At 42.0% G+C, this 21,092-nt stretch overlaps 1 protein-coding gene across 1 annotated transcript in view; it reads left to right on the forward strand.

Moving 5' to 3' along the window:
• Positions 1-21,092, forward strand: part of PI4K2A (phosphatidylinositol 4-kinase type 2 alpha) — a 162,161-nt gene that overhangs the window by 119,265 nt on the left and 21,804 nt on the right. Inside the window, exon 8 of the mRNA XM_069239626.1 lies at positions 14,545-14,604. Coding sequence (XP_069095727.1) covers positions 14,545-14,604 — 60 coding nt within the window. The remainder of the gene's footprint in view (positions 1-14,544; positions 14,605-21,092) is intronic.

Raw genomic sequence — 21,092 nt, forward strand, 5'->3', positions numbered from 1 at the left:
CTCTCTTATTTATATATATATATATATATATATATATATATATATATATATATATATATATATATATATGTTCGATGGCATGTGTAGCTGCAGATACACATGCTGTGCACAGTCCGCCATCTGGTGTTGGGCTCGGAGTGTTACAAGTTGTTTTTCTTCTAAGAAGTCTTTTCGAGTCACGAGACCGAGGGACTCCTCCCATTTCGACTCCATTGCGCATGGGCATCGACTCCATCTTAGATTGTTTTTTTTCCGCCATCGGGTTCGGACGTGTTCCTTTTCGCTCCGTGTTTCGGGTCGTAAAGTTAGTTAGAATCTCTGAAAAAATCGTCGGTATTGTTTGCGTTCGGTATCGGGTTAGTTAGAACAAATCGACACCAAATTTTGAAGAGGTCCGGTGGCCCTTCGGGGTTTTTTCGATTCCCCCGTCGGGGCCTGGTCGGCCCGGCCACGTGCGACTTCAAGGCTGATGGAACGGACCCCATTCCGCTTCTGCCCAAAATGCCATAACAAGTATCCGTATACGGATCAGCATCTGGTCTGTAACTTGTGCTTGTCCCCCGAGCACAAGGAGAATACTTGTGAAGCCTGTCGAGCGTTTCGGTCGAGGAAGACGCTGAGAGACCAAAGAGCCAGGAGACTACAAATGGCGTCCACGCCGACAGGTCAAGAACGTTTCGAGGAGGAAGAAGAAGCTTTCTCCGTCCACGAGTCGGATTCTGAAGAACTCGACGCCGAAGAAACAACCAAAACCGTGAGTAAGACGTTGAAAATCAAGACTCACGAGAAGTCCACAAAAGCCCAGGGGACGCCACCCCCAACAGGCCATGGCTTAATCCGAAAACTAGGTGACCGATCCAAGGCACCGGAAAAGGGCATGCTGGTGTCGAAGTCATCCGACTCCGGTCGAGATACCGCCACACAGCAACCTCGGAGCCGAGACAGCGGCTCCGAGAAACTTTGGCACAGAGGCAGCGGCACCGAAGAATTTCGGCACCGAGACACCACGCCGAAAACAAAGAAGGTTTCTTCGGAGCCTAAAAAGACTTCCGAAAAGGTTTCGGTTCCGAAACATCCAGCCTCGGAGCCGAAAACTAGTTCCTATACAGAGGAACAAGGATTAACCTCCCAATTACATAGATTTGGAGAGGAGCTTCAAGCTGTAGAGCCTGACTACACGCAAAGAAGGCTTCATATTCATGAGGACACAGGGAAGATAACCACTCTTCCCCCAATCAAAATAAAAAGGAAACTTGCCTTTCAACAAAAGGACAAGCAACCACAGGCAAAGGTGGCAAGGAAAACAACCCCACCACCGTCTCCACCACCATCAATACATGCATCACCAGCAACAACTCCACCACTGATGTACTCACCAGCTCATACTACAATGAGTCAGGATGATCCCGATGCATGGGACCTTTACGATGCTCCAGTGTCTGACAACAGCCCAGACTCCTATCCTACAAAACCATCACCACCTGAGGACAGTACATCCTACACACAGGTGGTCACAAGGGCTGCCGAATTTCACAACGTCACCTTACATTCTGAACCCATTGAGGATGACTTTCTGTTTAACACCCTATCCTCCACCCATAGCCAGTACCAAAGCCTTCCCATGCTCCCAGGAATGCTAAGACATTCAAAACAAATATTTCAGGATCCAGTTAAAGGCAGAGCCATAACTCCAAGGGTGGAGAAAAAGTACAAGCCACCGCCAACAGATCCAATCTATATTACAACACAACTAACACCAGACTCAGTAGTTGTCGGGGCAGCTCGTAAGAGAGCCAACTCTCATACCTCAGGAGACGCACCACCTCCAGACAAAGAGAGCCGCAAATTTGATGCTGCGGGAAAAAGGGTTGCAGCACAAGCAGCAAATCAATGGCGTATTGCCAATTCACAAGCACTTTTGGCAAGATACGACAGAGCTCATTGGGATGAAATGCAACATTTCATCGAACACTTACCCAAGGAGTTCCAAAAAAGAGCGCAATAGGTGGTAGAAGAGGGACAAAGTATCTCAAATAATCAGATACGGTCTTCCATGGATGCAGCAGATACAGCTGCAAGGACAATAAACACTGCAATCACGATACGAAGGCACGCATGGCTGCGCACTTCAGGGTTCAAGCCGGAAATCCAACAAGCTGTGCTCAATATGCCATTTAATGAACAGCAATTGTTTGGGCCGGAGGTAGACACTGCCATTGAGAAACTCAAAAAAGACACAGATACAGCCAAAGCCATGGGCGCACACTACTCCCCGCAGAGCAGAGGCACATTTAGAAAAACACCTTTTAGGGGAGGGTTTCGAGGTCAACCCACAGAAACCACAACCTCACAAACAAGGCCTACTTACCAGGGTCAATATCAGAGGGGAGGTTTTCAGGGGCAATATAGAGGGGGCCAATTCCCAAGAAATCGAGGAAAATTCCAAGGCCCCAAAACTCCTCAAAATAAACAGTGACTCACAAGTCACACAACCCCATCACATAACACCTGTGGGGGGCAGACTAAGCCAATTTTACAAACTTGGGGAAGAAATAACAACAGACACTTGGGTCTTAGCAATTATCCAGCATGGTTATTGCATAGAATTTCTCCAATTCCCTCCAAACGTCCCACCGAAAACACACAATATGTCAAAACAACATATAGATCTTCTAGGACTAGAAGTTCAATCATTGCTACAAAAGGACACAATAGAATTAGTACCAAATCTACAAAAAAACACAGGAGTTTACTCACTGTACTTTCTAATACCCAAAAAGGACAAAACTCTGAGACCAATACTAGATCTCAGAACACTAAATACCTACATCAAATCAGACCACTTTCACATGGTCACGTTACAAGACGTAATCCCACTGCTCAAACAGCAAGATTACATGACAACATTAGACCTAAAAGATGCGTATTTCCATATACCAATACAGCCTTCACACAGGAAATACCTAAGGTTCGTATTCCAAGGAATACATTACCAATTCAAAGTGTTGCCATTCGGAATAACAACTGCGCCAAGAGTTTTTACAAAATGCCTGGCAGTAGTAGCTGCACATATCAGAAGGCAGCAAATACATGTGTTCCCGTACTTAGACGACTGGTTAATCAAAACCAACTCGCTAAGACAGTGTTCACAGCACACAAAATATGCCATACAGACCCTTCACAGGCTAGGTTTCTCTAATCAACTACGCGAAGTCACACCTTTTGCCGTGTCAAACACAGCAATACTTGGGAGCGACAATCAACACAGCAAAAGGGATTGCCACTCCAAGTCCACAAAGGGTTCAAACATTTCACAAGGTAATACAGGCCATGTATCCAACACAAAAGATACAAGTCAAAATGGTAATGAAACTCCTAGGCATGATGTCTTCATGCATAGCCATTGTCCCAAATGCAAGATTGCACATGCGGCCCTTACAACAGTGCCTAGCATCACAATGGTCACAAGCACAGGGTCAACTTCTAGATCTGGTGTTGATAGACCGCCAAACATACATCTCGCTTCTATGGTGGAACAGTACAAATTTAAACCGAGGGCGGCCTTTCCAAGACCCAGTGCCACAATACGTCATAACGACGGATGCTTCCATGACAGGGTGGGGAGCACACCTCAATCAACACAGCATCCAAGGACAATGGGACATACATCAGAGACAGTTTCACATAAATCACTTAGAACTGTTAGCAGTATTTCTAGCGCTGAAAGCATTTCAACCCATAATAACCCAAAAATACATTCTTGTCAAAACAGACAACATGACAACAATGTATTATCTAAACAAACAAGGAGGGACACACTCGAGACAGTTGTGCCTCCTAACACAAAAAATATGGCATTGGGCGATTCACAACCACATTCGCCTAATAGCACAATTTATTCCAGGGATTCAGAACCAGTTGGCAGACAATCTCTCTCGAGATCACCAACAAACCCACGATTGGGAAATTCACCCCCAAATACTAAACAATTACTTTCAAATTTGGAGAACGCCTCAAATAGATCTATTTGCAACAAAGGAAAACTCAAAATGCCAAAACTTCGCATCCAGGTACCCACAAGACCAATCCCAAGGCAATGCTCTATGGATGAACTGGTCAGGGATCTTTGCATACGCTTTTCCCCCTCTCCCTCTCCTTCCATATGTAGTAAACAGGTTGAGTCAAAACAAATTAAAACTCATACTAATAGCACCAACATGGGCAAGACAACCTTGGTACACGACACTACTAGACCTGTCAGTAGCACCTCATGTCAAACTACCCAACAGACCAGATCTGTTAACACAACACAAACAACAGATCAGACATCCAAATCCAGCATCGTTGAATCTAGCAATTTGGCTCCTGAAATCCTAGAATTCGGGCACTTAGACCTCACACAGGAATGTATGGAGGTCATAAAACAAGCTAGAAAACCTACCACTAGACACTGCTATGCAAATAAGTGGAAAGGATTTGTTTATTACTGCCATAATAATCAAATTCAACCTTTACACGCATCTGCAAAAGAAATAGTAGGATACTTACTACATTTGCAAAAATCTAACCTAGCTTTCTCTTCCATTAAAATACATCTTACGGCAATTTCTGCTTACCTACAAATTACGCACTCAATTTCATTGTTTAGGATACCAGTCATAAAGGCTTTTATGGAAGGCCTAAAGAGAATTATACCACCAAGAACACCACCAGTTCCTTCATGGAACCTCAACATTGTCCTAACACGACTCATGGGTCCACCTTTTGAGCCCATGCACTCTTGTGAAATGCAATACTTAACGTGGAAAGTTGCATTTTTAATTGCCATCACATCTCTAAGAAGAGTGAGTGAAATTCAAGCATTTACCATTCAAGAACCATTTATTCAAATACACAAAAATAAAGTTGTTCTACGGACCAATCCTAAATTTTTACCAAAAGTAATCTCACCGTTCCACTTAAATCAAACGGTAGAATTACCAGTGTTCTTCCCACAGCCAGATTCTGTAGCCGAAAGAGCACTACATACATTAGACATCAAAAGAGCACTAATGTACTACATTGACAGAACAAAACTAATTCGAAAGACAAAACAACTATTTATCGCCTTTCAAAAACCGCATACAGGAAATCCAATTTCAAAACAAGGCATTGCTACATGGATAGTTAAGTGCATTCAAACCTGCTATCTTAAAGCTAAAAGAGAACTGCCTATTACACCAAAGGCACACTCAACCAGAAAGAAAGGTGCTACCATGGCCTTTCTAGGGAATATTCCAATGAACGAAATATGTAAGGCAGCAACATGGTCTACGCCTCATACATTTACCAAGCACTACTGTGTAGATGTGCTAACTGCACAACAAGCAACAGTAGGTCAAGCTGTATTAAGAACATTATTTCAAACTACTTCAACTCCTACAGGCTGAACCACCGCTTTTGGGGAGATAACTGCTTACTAGTCTATGCACAGCATGTGTATCTGCAGCTACACATGCCATCGAACGGAAAATGTCACTTACCCAGTGTACATCTGTTCGTGGCATTAGTCGCTGCAGATTCACATGCGCCCACCCGCCTCACCGGGAGCCTGTAGCCGTTTAGAAGTAGATCTTAAACATTTGTACATTTGTAAATATATTACTTAAAACTTTATTATGTACATACGCATTCACTCCATTGCATGGGCACTATTACTAGCATACACAACTCCTACCTCACCCTCTGCGGGCAAAACAATCTAAGATGGAGTCGACGCCCATGGGCAATGGAGTCGAAATGGGAGGAGTCCCTCGGTCTCGTGACTCGAAAAGACTTCTTCGAAGAAAAACAACTTGTAACACTCCGAGCCCAACACCAGATGGCGGACTGTGCACCCCCTCCTGATAAAGAAGGCAGGAAATTCGATGCTGCAGGGAAAAGAGTTGCGTCCCAGGCAGCAAATCAGGAAATAATACAGCATCTCCCCCAAGAACATCAGAAAAAGGCACAACATGTAGTGGAGGAAGGGTAAGCCATTACAAACAACAAGATAAGATCTGCCCTAGATGCAGCAGATACCGCTGCTAGGTGTGTCAACACAGCAGTCACTATACGTAGGCATGCATGACTCAGATCTTCTGGATTCAAGCCAGAAATACAGCAGACTGTGTTGAATATGCCTTTCGACAAAAAACATCTTTTTGGCCCAGAGTAGACACAGCGATCGAAATATTACACAGCAAAAGCAATGGGTGCACTCTACTCTGCACCATATAGGGGGGTAATTTCGTAAACCTCAATTTCGAGGTGGTTTCAGAACACAGCCCTCAGAGGCATCAACCTCTCAGACAAAGCCAGCCTACCAACCACAGTACCAACGTGGTAGTTTTAGAGGCACATATAGAGGACAATACCCCAGAAATAGAGGAAAATTCCAGGCCTTTAAGCAGCCTGCACAACACCCAAAACAGTGACTTCCCTCATTCCCTTCCACTCCACACCTCTCCTGTGGGGGGGAAGACTACAACAGTTCCACACAAATTGGCACGATATTACCACAGACAACTGGGTGCTATCAATTATCTGCAATGGCAATTGCCTAGAATTGATAAACACTCCTCCAAATATTTCACCAAGGTTACACAAACTATCCACAGAACACATAATACTGTTAAAAGAAGAGGTCCATTCTCTACTGCTCAAACAAGCAATAGAATTGGTTCCACAGTCTCAGATAGGAACAGGAGTTTATTCACTATACTTTCTAATTCCCCAAAAAAGATAGCACCCTCAGGCCAATAATAGACCTCAGGCCCCTCAATCTTTACATCCTGTCAGACAATTTTCACATGGTAACTTTACAGGTTGTCATCCCACTACTACAAAAACAAGATTGCATGACAGCCTTAGACCTCAAGGATGCGTATTTTCACTTACCCATCCATCCTGCACACACAATACCACAGGTGTGTCATCAGGGAAAACACTACCAATTCAGAGTGTTACCCTTTGGAATAACAACAGTGCCAAGGGTATTCACAAAGTGCTTGGCAGTAGTAGCAGCCTACCTAAGAAGACAACATATACATGTCTTTCCATATCTAGACTATTGGCTAATAAAATCAAGCAGTCATACACAATGCCAAAATCATACGCATTATGTAATACAAACCTTACACACACACACTAGGTTTCTCAATAAACTACCAAAAATCACACCTTCAGCCAGCACAAATACAACCATATTTAGGTGCAATACTAAATACTCAACAAGCTTCAGCATATCCAAATACACAAAGGATACAAGCGTTCTAAAATCTAATACAACCAAAGCAACAATACACTGTCAGATTTGTCATGAAAATTCTAGGAAGGATGGCATCCTGTATTGCAATTGTTCCACAGGCAAGACTAAACATGCATCCCTTACAACAGTGCCTTGCACAACAATGGTCACAGCACACTGGCAACTCCAAGATCTAATGTTGATAGACCGCCAAACATATATGTCCCTTCAGTGGTGGAATTCTACAAATCTAACCAAGCGGCAGTCATTTCAAGACCCTGTGCTTCAGACCATAATTATAACAGATGTATCAATGATTGGTTGGGGAGCTCACCTAAACAATCACAACATTCAATGGCAATGGGATGTCAAACACAGACAGCTACACATAAACCAATTGGCGTTATTAGCCGTCTTTCTAGCACTCAAAGCTTTTCAACCTCTTCTCACACAGAAGAATGTTCTTAACAAAACAGACAACATGACAACTATGTCTTCTCAACAAACAGGGAGGAACACATTCATCCCAACTGTCTCTTCTAGCCCAGAAAATTTGGAAATGGGCAATCCACAACCAAATTCATCTATTGGCACAATACATTCCAGAGATAGACAATCAGTTGGCAGATATCCTCAGCAGAGATCATCAACAAACACACGAGTGGGAGATTCACCCTCAAGTGCTTCAACTATACTTTCAACAATGGGAACACCAGACATAGATCTGTTTGCCACCAGCGAAAACGCAAAATGCCAAAGCTTCGCATCCAGGTACCCACATCCCCTATCCAAGGACAATGCTCTATGGATGAATTGGTCAGGGGTATTTGCTTACGCTTTTCCCCCTTTCCCGCTCATTCCATTTCTAGTCAACAAACAGCGTCAAAACACGCTCAAACTGATACTCATGCTGCCAACGTGGGCACGTCAACCCTGGTACACAACACAATTAGACCTGTCGGTAGTACCACATATCAAACTCCCAAACAGACCAGATCTGTTAACACGAAACAAACAGCAGATCAGGCATCCAAATCCCAACATACTCAATCTAGCGATTTGGCTCCTGAGGTCATAGAATTTGGGTATCTACAACTACCAACTGAATGTATGGAAGTAATTAAACAAGCAAGAAAACCCACTACCAGGCAGTGCTATGCCAACAAATGGAAAATATTTGTGCATTACTGTCAATCTAAACAGATTACCCCTCTTTCAGCATCAATACAAGACATTGTATGTTATTTGCTTCATTTGCGAAAAGCAAACGTAGCTTTTTCATCCATAAAAATACATCTCACTGCAATTTACGTGAACTTGCAAAATATACAGCGCAGCTCTTTATTTACAGTTCCTGTTATAAAAGCCTTGATGGAAGGGTTAAAAAGCATTATCCCACCTAGAACGCCTCCAGTGCCTTCATGGAATTTAGACATAGTCCTCACACGACCTATGGGTCCACCATTTGAACCTATGCACTCATGTCAGATTTAATACCTAACATGGAAAGTTGCCTTCCTAGTCGCAATTACTTCATTGCGAAGAGTTAGTGAAATTCAAGCTTTCACAATTCAAGAACCGTTCATACAAGTACACAAACATAAAGTCGTACTACAAACTAACCCTAAATTTCTTCCAAAAGTTGAATCACCTTTTCATATCAACCAAACAGTGGAACGACCAGTCTTCTTCCCACAGCCAGATTCTGTAGCAGAAAGAGCCCTGCATACATTAGATATTAAAAGATCCCTAATGTATTACATAGATAGAACAAAATCATTTAGAAAGATTAAACAGTTATTTGTGGCTTTCCAAAAACCACATTCTGGTAACCCCATTTCAAAACAAGGTTTAGCAAGGTAGATAATAAAATGCATCCAAACATGTTACCTTAAAGCTAAAAGGCAGCTCTTAGTTGCACCTAAAGCACATTCCACAAGGAAAAAAGGGACTACAATGGCTTTCTTAGGAAATATACCAACGGCTGAAATTTGTAAAGCAGCTACTTGGTCAACACCACATACATTTACCAAGCATTACTGTGTAGCTGTGTTAGCAACGCACCAAGCCACAGTAGGCCAAGCTGTACTAAGAACATTATTTCAAACAACTTCAACTCCTCCAAGCTAACCACCGCATTTATGGGAGGAACAACTGCTTTGTAGTCTATGCATAGCATGTGTATCTGCAGCTACACATGCCATTGAACGGAAAATGTCTCTTACCCAGTGTACATCTGTTCATGGCATGTTCTGCTGCAGATTCACATGCACCCTCCCACCTCCCCGGTAGCCTGTAGCCGTTTAACTTCAACATTTACTTGTACATATTTATATATATATATATATATATATATATATATATTCCATTTGCATGGACATCTCTTTTCTTTATACTCTATCACTCCTACCTTACCCTCTGCGGGAAAACAATCTAACATGGAGTCGATGCCCATGTGCAGTGGAGCCGAAAAGGAAGTAGTCACTCGATCCCGTGACTCGAAAACACTTCTTCGAAGAAAAACAACTTGCAACACTCTGAGCCCAACACTAGATGGCAGACGGTATGCATAGCATGTGAATCTGCAGCAGAACATGCCACGAACAGATGTACACTGGGTAAGTGACATTTTCCATATATATATATATATATATATATATATATATATATTTACATGTTAGTACTAATTTAAACGGGAATTTATTTTTCAGGTAGCATATGTCTGCTTTGCAGTGGAACCTGAAGGTCCAGTGGACCAGAATGAGTTCAGCCTTTCTGATACTACTCAGGTCTTGGAGGAGACCGCTTGAGATGTGCAGTGGTGGCTGATCAACCACCATTTGTGGAGCAGCAAGCCCCTCTCCCTTCTCCACCCAGAGCGGACAGTGATGTTGGACGTGACTGCAGGGTGTGGTGGGGTAACAGGAGGGAGGTGGCGATTACAGTACTCTGGTCTCCAGGTGAGGGCCAGCTCCACATCAGTCTGCTGTAGCTGCGGGCCATTCGTCTGGCACTGAAGGCCTTCCTGCCATCCACCAGAGAGGTGTGTGCAGGTTTTCTCTAGCACCACTACCACCATGTGGGGTACTGCAAGAAGCAGGGCAGACTGTTATGCTTTCCTGTTCTAGGAGGTTATTGGAGGTGGCTGTAGCATCAGTGTGTCTTCCTGGTTGCTATTCACCCAACAGTGTCCCTGAATGCCAGAGCAAACAGGTCTGGCAGATCACAAGAGGCATCTGCATTCGAGGTAGCTCATGACGTCTTCCTCCAGTGAGGAGAGCTCTACATAGATCTTTTCACCACTGTTGAGAATGCACAATGCCAGCAATTCGGCATGTTGGAGTTTCCGCAAGATCACTTCTTAAGTAACACATTATTATTTTAATGGAACCATAGACTCCTGTACGCCTTCCTGCCACTTCCTCTCCTGCCCTGCATTCTGAAGAAGATAGAGGGTCCAAGTCATCCTAGTAGCCCCTGATTGGGCCAAGAGAGTGTAGTAATCACTGGGCATGAGCATCTGTCTTCCGAGCAGGCTGCCACTTCACTAGGCCCTCCTAGGGACAGGTCAGGGTCCTCAGCAAATTTTCTCAGTCTGCACATCAATGCATGGTGGTTGAATAGTGGCAATTGATTGTGTTTTATTTACTGCCTGAAGTGTTAAATGCCACCTTGCTGACAGACGCTTCTCCACAGAATCCATTTACAACAGGTCTCCTTAGCAAAGAAATTGAAGTCTGAGCAGAAGAGGACCTTTTTGAGGTGTATAGTCCACTGCATTAGGATCTGCTATCTAGTGGCCAAGATCCAAACCCCAGAAGGTTTGAGAGACCGTTCCTCCAGGGCAAAGACTGTTTCATTGAGTTGTCTTGAGGGGTGTCCATTCTGGAGATTTCCAGCCTAGGACATGGAAGTTGGTGCATATATTGATAGAGCCTTGACAGTAAGGTCTGACGGGAAGAACACTTCACACACTCTGTCCTGAAAGACTTTTATGTAGGAGCCAACTCCACACACCCTTCACCTTCAGGTGGGACTGCTTTGATATCTATTCCAATGTGAAGAATCTGCTATTAGAAGTATCCATTAGAAGAACAAGCTGCTTAGCTTCAGCAGCGCTCTTTGAATACTCTATCGGGCCAGAATGCTCCCTGCCTTCGCACCTCCTTGTTCTGTGAAGAGGCCTCTTTTTCACATGTAAAAGAGTCAGATGCTAGTATTCAGCACACCTTTATCAGCAATTGCAAACGTTGCTCAGTTATACCATTTCTTTTTACTTTTTATATATTAATCAGATAGTGCAGTTTTTGAGCAGTAGTAGCAGTGGTGGCTGTCTCTAGTACTTTTGTTCTTGAGGATACCTCGGACACTAAAGAATCTTTTTGATCAATTTGTCCAATTCTGCAAACTTAAAGGGTTACTTATTAATATTCTAAAATAAAGTGTTCTAGAGTAACTTCACATTTAGATACCTTGGCCCTCAAGCAAGTCTAACCCTTTGAGTACCTGCAGTTAAAAATAACACCACATCGAAAATGAAAAACAGAAATTATGATGTCAAGAAATATCGAGGTAGAGAGAATAGGTGTAACTGTACCCTATGCCAGGAATCATGGTGGACGGATGGATTCCTAAACCATAGAAGCTTATAAAATAAAGTGCCAAAATGCTTTATTACGGGGTACAGAAATAGGGGGCATGATAAGTTTATCTCATTTTCTTTTTATGAGAAAGACGTGTTGAAAAACCCTGTGAGTTTACTATCTGGCACACCAACTGCTCCCTTACTGGTGGATCTCGATGTTGGTATTCCCATCTTGGCTAAGCTTAATCCACTTAGTCATATTGGGTGAGGGTTTGAGGGACACCAGAGTTATGTCATTCCAGAGAATATTTTTCAATTATTATGTGCTTGGCCTAGCTGTGGCAGGTCGTTGGGTTAGTGTGGATATGTTTGAGGCTTTCAAAAACAGACATGACCAGCTATGGTCATCCGCCAACCCTGTAATGTTTTGAAAAACTTTATTTGCCATACTTGTGGTAACAAACTATAGTTGCAGAAAAAACATCGTTACGAATGCCCTTGATGGCTCACCTGCATGCATATGTCGAATGAGGAAGTGCATATCTAGCTTTTAGGCCTGTGGTCACAGATGAAAAGCTGTTTTGGCAAGAGTGTTGTAGAGTAAACATAGGTTTGGTATTCTATATTTGAATATTTTACTTATAAGTAGAGTTCTTCTCCTGGACAAACCGCACAATCTATAACAAAACTGGCCATGTCAAGGAAGAAAATCATGTTCTGTTGATGTGCTTTTTGTATGCTATCCCAAGAACCAGGTGGTTTAGCCAACTGATGAAGGGTGTAGATGCAAGAGAGAGAGAGCAGCTATTGGGAACTGCAAAATAGACACTTTTAAAAGCATGTGCTTGCAGTGTGGGTTATCGGTTGGCCTCTTGGATAATAAAATGGTGCCACATTAAACACTGAATGCACTTTTATATTGAAGGAATTTTGTAATTAAAAAAATATATATTCCTTCTATCTTATCTACTTGCTGTTAAGATGCGACCAAATATTGGCTGTATTTATAAGAATGCCCTTATTATTTATGTGTTTATTGTATTTTATTGTGGTTTTATGGGTTGTTATCCGATATGAACTTACTTTGATTGAGGTTTTGGCATTAAATCATTGACCAGTCATTGAGCGCCCCTGAATACAGGTCAGAATTTATATATTTGGAGTTTGACCTGTGCTTTGAAGCGGAGATGATTCAGATCTAGTTGAAACAGCTTTAACTTTGTGGCAACCTTGATATGGCACGTATTACAACTTTAAATCTCTACAACTGTTCTACTACCACACAGACATATATGTAGAAAGGTTATGAAATACTGCTTAGACAAATATTAGGTTAGATGTATTTTGTTCTTATGAATGGGGAAACACAGTGTAGCTCCCCAAGTTGATAATCTCTTATCTTTTTTCTTTAGTGTGAGTAGTTTTTTATTGCTCACAATTTGCGAAATAATTTTCACTCAACAGTCCATTGTAACTTCCATTATGCAACCCAGCATGCATTATTTTGTGGAATAGTCTTTATTTCCACATAACTTGCTAGAAAAACTGGAATGCATGTCTACTCCCAGACTTATAACTCATTAAGTCCTACACTTTAGCAAGTTAAATCAGTGCCTAAATTATTCACAGCTTTTTAGGGATATTGGCACACCTAATTCTTAATTTCTTTTCAACTTGTAAATGGATGAAAGGCACTTTAAAAAATCCTGCAAACACATCGGCATATTAAGTAGCTTTAGGTGAATTTCTAAAACTCGTACACTTTGAAATGTTCAAATACTGCGTGAGTAATTAAAATGTGAACTAGCTATAAATGAAAACTAAGAGCTTCTGGTCCTACTGATTTGGAGCTGGTGCCTTACATTTATTAAGAGAACTGCAATGTGAGTAATGATCTTCGGTGGATTCTGCGGGGTCAGGTAGAGAAGGAAGAAATACTGTCATAATTCCACTTGTAGATTACTAGCCCATTGAATAGCCCCCTCAATGCAAAGGATATGCAGATTTTACTTTCTGAAAATAAATGAAGCACAATTCATCACATTCCCATTATGTGGAAGGCTTGCAACTGAAAAACAATTAAAACAGTGTTTCTCCAATTCTCAAACTACCCTCTTCTGCCTGTGTTTAGGTCGAGCATAGCAGCGTTTCTCCGACGTGTTGGTATATATCTGGGCTTTTAACCACGCCCACCGCAAGCCCATCACTACCACTCGTTCATGGGCTTGCCTTTCAAAAATCCTTTATCACTGGTAAATGCTTTGTTTGTCCCTCCTTGGGGCGGTTTTGTTACCGCCTTGGCCATCGACCCTGTTACATGGATAATTGCACTTTTGCCGATAACTTTGACTGCGAGCAAACTTCTCTTTCCTTTTGTGTCTCTCCTTCACGCACACGCTCGTGGTGGCTGTGGCGCATTGAATCGGCTCGCTTGTGTCAACTGTCTTACTTTTTATTTTTCAGTTTGTGTGGCAAGAAAAGTCCAGTTAGGAATTTACAACGCAAATGCGAGACCTATTACATTGCAAAATGCTTGTTTAACTTAGGTGCAGAAAGTATCTCTACTGCACTGTCCTGTGTTAAAAGGTATTTTGCTGCATCTCTTAAAATGCCCTCCCTTTTGTTGTGAAAGACTTCAGTATCAAAAATAACAATTGGATTAGTAATTTTGTCAATATATTTTGTCTTGCAGAAGGATCCTGGGTTTGACAGAGGCCAGTTTCACAAGCAGATAGCTGTAATGAGGGGACAGGTACGTTGCAACAACATAACTGGGTATTGAATTCTGTCTCCAGTAACCTTTTCCCCTCTCGTGGTCCATAGAGTCCTAACTGTGAAACTCTGTGCAATCCGGAGACATACAATCACATTATATTTCGAGATTCAAAACAGTTGTTTTTGTTTTGGATAGAGTCCAAATCCTTCCTGTGTCCTCCAACCTTTTAGAAATATCCTTTTTTTTTTTTTTTTTTTTTTTTTTTTTTTTTTACTTCTTGAAGGAGAGCGTTGTCTTTTTCAAAGGTTCCACTCATCGATTTTCTTGCCCCACTACCAAGAAGATGGACCCTGCATTTATGAAACATCTTCGCCATTTTTAAGTCAATGAGAAGACCATCAGCACTTCCCATGCATCACACTTAGTATCTTATTTTTTTTCATGGTGAGGAATAGCTTAGTGATCACAGCATTTGAAACGAAAATTGGTTCTATTGATAGTTGCAGTTCATCAGAGCATCGCTTCATCTGCCTCTGGGCGATCTGAAACTACCTCAGTAGTTAACAATCAGTCGGAGCTACTGCCACCACAGCATTTGTGCGTTTTATCATGCTCCTGTGGCATCAATTGTTTTCTCTGCCTGCTGAGACTAAATCTTAGTGCGTACCAGAAGTATCCAGCATCATTTGGGCCAGCGAACCAACCTTGAATGATTTGTTATGCTCACTATCGCTAAGGGTAGACTCTGCAGCAATAAGGTCTGTATCACTTAAGTCTTCTCAGTGAACAAATCAGAAATGAGTACAGGTATTAGAATGTGCCTGATACACTTGCCGTACAACCAAAAGAAATGGAGTCCAAGGTGCCCAAAAGATCCACCACCCAAAACAAATGAAGTGCCCAACATTCACAATTAATAAAGTGTGTTTAAAGGGATCACTCCTAGGATGTCCAAGTCCACTAGCCACTGGGTTTTTGGGTGGGTTAGGTGCCAGTTCTCTGGGGATGGTTCTAGTAGTTGAAGGTGTAACTGTAAGTTTACAAGTTGCACTAGAGATTTTACCATGGCATTGACACCCAGAGGGGCTGGGACACTCAAAACGGGCACCAAGGAGTTCAGTAGCTACTAGACTAAAGAACAGGACAAAGGACTCCTAAACATGGCCTCGACTGGTGATATCTCCAGAACCATAAAGGTTAGGAATATTTTTTCAATGGTTCGGAATTGGGGCAACTTTTTCCAAACAGTGTAGCTTTTGAGACATCAGGTCAGGAGTTAAAGTCTAGGCTTCTTATGACTCACCAAGATCATAGGTGCAGGCACTCTACGGCATGGAGAGGGCTGGGAATGGAGCCTGCTCACCCGTCTCAATGTCTAAATGCTACGGAGCCTCTCCGGGAACAACCTGATTTAATGCTTCATGCATGTACAGCCATCCTATAGGTGGTACGGGCAATAGGTGCCTCAACCCCTTTTACAACATGGGGAGCATGGAACACTCCCTCCTGCCAACCCACAGCATCTCTGGCCATCTATTGCCTTCCTCAACCACCAACTCTCAAGATAATTTATGGTCAGTGTCACCCACATCTTTTACCCTCTTGCAGAACATAATAAAACAAAAAGTTGACAAAGTGCACATTTTACTTTCTTTTGAAAACCGAAACCGGTCCCAGGAGGCTTGTTTTCAGTCCAGGGAGGACCTTCCCTAACAGTTCGGCTGGACTGTTCCGATGGGTAGCAAGGTCAAGACTGATATACATTTGGCTGGGTCCAAACTGGAATGGCATGACATGCAAAAAAAACATGGATTGAACCCAGCTTTGGGAATGGGGGGTGAATGTTTTGTTTGTTCAGCATTCAGTCCATCATCTGTTTTATTTCGCGTTTACCACATGTACTGGCACACAATTTAAGGCCAGATTCAGAAGAATTCTACAGCCTTACATTACTAGAAAATTACCAGCACACCAGCAATGAAAACTCAATACATCAATAAACATTCACTATACAGACACATGCTCACACTGCACCCATTTGCATGAAATGGTCACTAGAAACTGGAACTACACTTCTCTCTCAATACAGCTACATGCATTGACAGCCATTGTATATGTCATAGAATTGGTCTCTCTCACTGGCTTGTGCCCAGTGATACAACATCCTTTATGTTTTCGAGCGTAAAAGTCAGCGACTCATTATATTATATGAAGCATATAAACTGTGAATACGTGGCAATTTTCTAGTAAAACTATGGATATACTTTGTCATTTTAAAAAGGGACACACATTAGCTTCAAAGAAATGCTCTTTGCTTAAGCGCTCACAATGCAGAATTGATCACTGAATATAGGCACCTTTTTCCACCTTCTAACCTAGCAAATCCCCTCCTGTATCCTCATCATGCAAAGTTCATTAGGAAACAAAATGCCAAAAGTCCCTTTCTGGCATCTACAGACTATCAGGTAAAGAGGTTATTAATGCAAGACCTTGTAGACAATGTAAAGGACATTGCAGTAGGTCTTTATGCCTATGTATTACAGTGTTACCAGTCACCAGGTGGCAACCGAAATAACTTGCAGAAGATTCTAGATTTAGCTTTCGTGAAGGTGAGCACAAAAGTCCTCCCTGTACCTGGACAAAATAAAAGAAAGTGGATCAATGCTTGTTGATTTTGACATGCCTCAGACACCAATTAGGTATATACCCCCTCATTACATGATTGTCAGGGCACTCTGACCATTAAACAGCATAAGTGGTGGAGAGTTCGACCTCCCACAGGGTTAGAGCACTGTGCTGGACCCTCTTATGCTCACTTTCAAAGCTTTCGTACCAGGGCTTCCCTGGCAGTCATGCATGATCGAATGAAGATGTAAAACCCTTTTTTAGCACTAGCTATCTATCTAATGGGCCACCAATCAGTACCTTGAACCGTGAAGTAAACAATCCTCAATCCAAACTACACCTTCTGGTAGCCCAGAAGGCCTGTAAAGTAGATACAGTTGTACAAGTGATGAGTCAGACACCTTATCTTTCGGTGTACATGTTGATACTACCAACATAATGTCTGTCTGCACAGAGACAACAGGATCCAAGCCAGTCTTCATCTCAATTCCTGCCCCTCCCCTTTGCAGAGTCCACTTTCAGTAGTATGAATCTAGACACAGCAGATGATTTTGAGGGGTGGAGAATAGACTGCACACAGCAATGCTCAGTTCTTCCAAATCTCAGCCTTCCTTTATCGCAGATGCTACTCTTTTCGCAGGGCCACCACATATTACAGAGGACCCTAAAATGGTGTGTAATCTTACTCTGCTTCTGCTTAGAGTGCCGTTCAGGTTCTTTGTAATCCGTAATATACACATGGATTAACTTCACAGCACCCTTTTAGCCAGGTTTAAGTTCATTGTCCACAACATGAGATGAACACTGAAATAGCTTATGCAGCATGCTCATAGGTATATGTAGTCTTCTGCACATGCTCCACCAGGAATAGTGATGGCACTTGCTAAGTCCATCAGCAGATGATACACCCACTGGAACCTCATGGAACACCCACTAGCTTTCTCCCACTTCATTCATTCAACTGGACAGTGACATGAGAGCACGGGCAGTCAAGAATGGAACAAGAGAAGACTGGAGATATCAATTTTTCACTGCCACGTATTAATTTCGCCATAGTTGGTTGCAGTGGCTGCAGATTCGTTTCCGCATACTGGGTAGGGTGCATTTGTGAGCACCATCAACTTCGGTGCTCTAGCCCATTCAGAAGACACAATCTTCAAATAAATCTAAAGGTCTCACACTTTTTGCGGGGCCTTCCTGTTCTCCAGAGGAAATTTGTTTGAGTTCATGCCGACAATATTGCTGCCAAATTTTCTTTAAAGAAATGTGTAGGATATAGTTTTACTATCCTTCCCTTCTGCAACCTCTGTTTTAGCACTGGTCCCTCGAAAACAACATCCAGTCATTTGTCGCAGACATATGGGGGATGAGCCATGCTGAACCACTCTCAAAGATACTCCTCTGCACTATGTCAGTTGCACGGTGCTACTGACATCCCTAAGGATTTGATCTTTTCACTACAGTTAACTCTCACTATCCACCTTGTGGGTCCTGTATTGTAGCTGAAAAGTTTTCTCCAGGAGGCGTTTGCTTCCTGGATTTATAAAATAGGTTTGTCTTTTCTTAGGTTCCCCAATTCTTCACACTTTTGATATTAAAGATATCCCACGAAGTCAAAATGATATTTATTAATCCTTTATTGTTTTTTACACTTTTTGTTCTATGAATCCCGGCTCATCTCACAGAACAGCTACCCCAGGTCCCAGTCTCTGTCAAGCAAGAAGGTAGAGGCTGATTATCTCCCCTTCATCACTCCCAGCTGCTGATGAATGATGGGTCCTGAGTCAGTTGAAATTGGCTTATGTGCATTTGGATAGTCCAGAAGAAATCATTGCCCATATGGATGCTGCTGGGAGGAATCCACCAAGGGACTCTTCAAAATCTAGTGCATGATGTTCCAAATTTTCATTTTTAAAACATGGTTGCCAATTGGTTGGTGTTCTGCGAATGGAAATTAATTTAGCAAACCGACCTATATACTAATAGGTCGGTTCACAAAATTCTGGATCATATTGGGTCGCAATCGGAGGTACCTCATCAGTGTTCATGAGGTAGGCCGTGAAATATGACTCACTACAATTGGATGCCATCAAAGGGATTGTGACCTGCTAGGGCAAGCAGGCCACTATGTTTGTGAATGCATTTTAATAAAGTAAAAATATTTTTAAAATGCAGCTCATTTTCCTAAAGGAAACAGGATCACCTTCAAAAAGGTTTTTTGTTAAGGTTTTTAATTTGCTAGTAATCCCCTGGACTACTGCCTAATATCCAATAAAGGGCCTGAATCACAATATAAGTTAGATTTTTTGGTAAGTTTACACCTTGTAGTAAGTTTATTACTTTCAGTGTTCACAACCTCAGAGTGTAAATGTAGTACTGTAAATTCAGTACAAAAATATAAGTTACATGTCTCCACTCCAGAGTAATGTAATGGCTTACTCTTGTGTGGGTAGGTAACGTCCCTCCTGAACCCCCACCTCCCCCGAAACCACTCTTACCCATCCCTAATGCCATCCCGTTTAGTTTTAAGCCTGCTCTTTTCCCGCCCACTCACGTGTGTCCCTCCCACATTTACCCCTATGTGAAGAGACTCCGCAGACGGGGCGGAGAACTCCACACATATAAGTACAGGTAACACCTTCACTTGGTAGTATGTTTTGTAATACTTCAAAACATACTCTAAAATGCAGTTTGTGAATTAGGCCCAAAAATGTTTTTGTTTGTTTATTTTTCTTTTAACATTCACAAAGGGGAAGGGGCCCCATTCGTTTTGTGAATGTGTTACCATCCTAGCTCGTGAGTCTGTAACTTTTCAATGTTTTGCAATCTGACTACTGTTTCAAAACATTGATGTCGAATAAAATTGGCTTAAAAAAACATTGCTGTATACTTTAACAAATTGCTATTGGAAGAGCCCCCCTTAGCCTGCCCGTTCCAAATAGAAATTTGTTATGGGTTTCTACACCTGTTTTGCAATTCATTAACCTGTTACTGAACAGCAAAATGGGTTTAGTACCTAACAAATAGCTATTTTGCAGTTGTAAACCCTGTGATTTTAAGAATCACAGGCTTTGTGACTGCAAATTGTACATCAGGCCCCTAGTTTCTTCTCTTAAACTTTGTAGACTTTGATGAGGAACATATATGCTGACAAGGCATCTTTGAGACAGTCACATTATAACTTTAATTACCCATTTGGCTTATACTTACTCAAAACTATCCCCCCAGAGCTTCATTCGTATTCCATCAAATTAGTGAGCATTGTTGACTTTGCAGGAGCACTCTTTACTTCTCATCTGTCAGCCAGTGACAAGACTATGGCACTTGCCCATTTTCTTTCCAACCACAAATACATGCATTATCTTATCTTATTAGATTATCTTTCTTGCATTGGATTTCGACTTCAAATTTCAGACAACCAAAGTACTTTTGGTTGTCTGCTGAAATCAGAAACCTGATCCATCCAATCTAGTTAACTTTTGGGTAGAAATCATAAACTTCCATGTCTGAAAATTGAAAGATATTCATTTTTTTGGGAAATCTTAATATTCCCATGCTTAATGAATGCATGAATAAAAGGAAGGGAGTAGTTAGGCAATTTAAATGGTGGATATCTATTGACTTCTGGTTTTGTCCGAAAACAGAACGTTAGACAAATCAACCAAACAGGTGTATGAGTTCTGGTCTGGACTCAAGAATTGGTGGAAAGACTTAACAAGATGTCCAGTTGAAAAATATGTCTCTTAGCAAGTTGAAATCATAATAATATTTTAGTCAAACTGACACATATGACTCCCCTTTGTAGATGTTTGTTGTCTCTGTCTCACTTAAAACACCCAATCAGAGTTTACCTGAAGCACTGTATCAGCTGCCCTGCAATCATTTACCGATAACAACAA

This window comes from Pleurodeles waltl, chromosome 6, assembly GCF_031143425.1.
Source record: "Pleurodeles waltl isolate 20211129_DDA chromosome 6, aPleWal1.hap1.20221129, whole genome shotgun sequence".
Lineage (NCBI taxonomy): Eukaryota > Metazoa > Chordata > Amphibia > Caudata > Salamandridae > Pleurodeles > Pleurodeles waltl.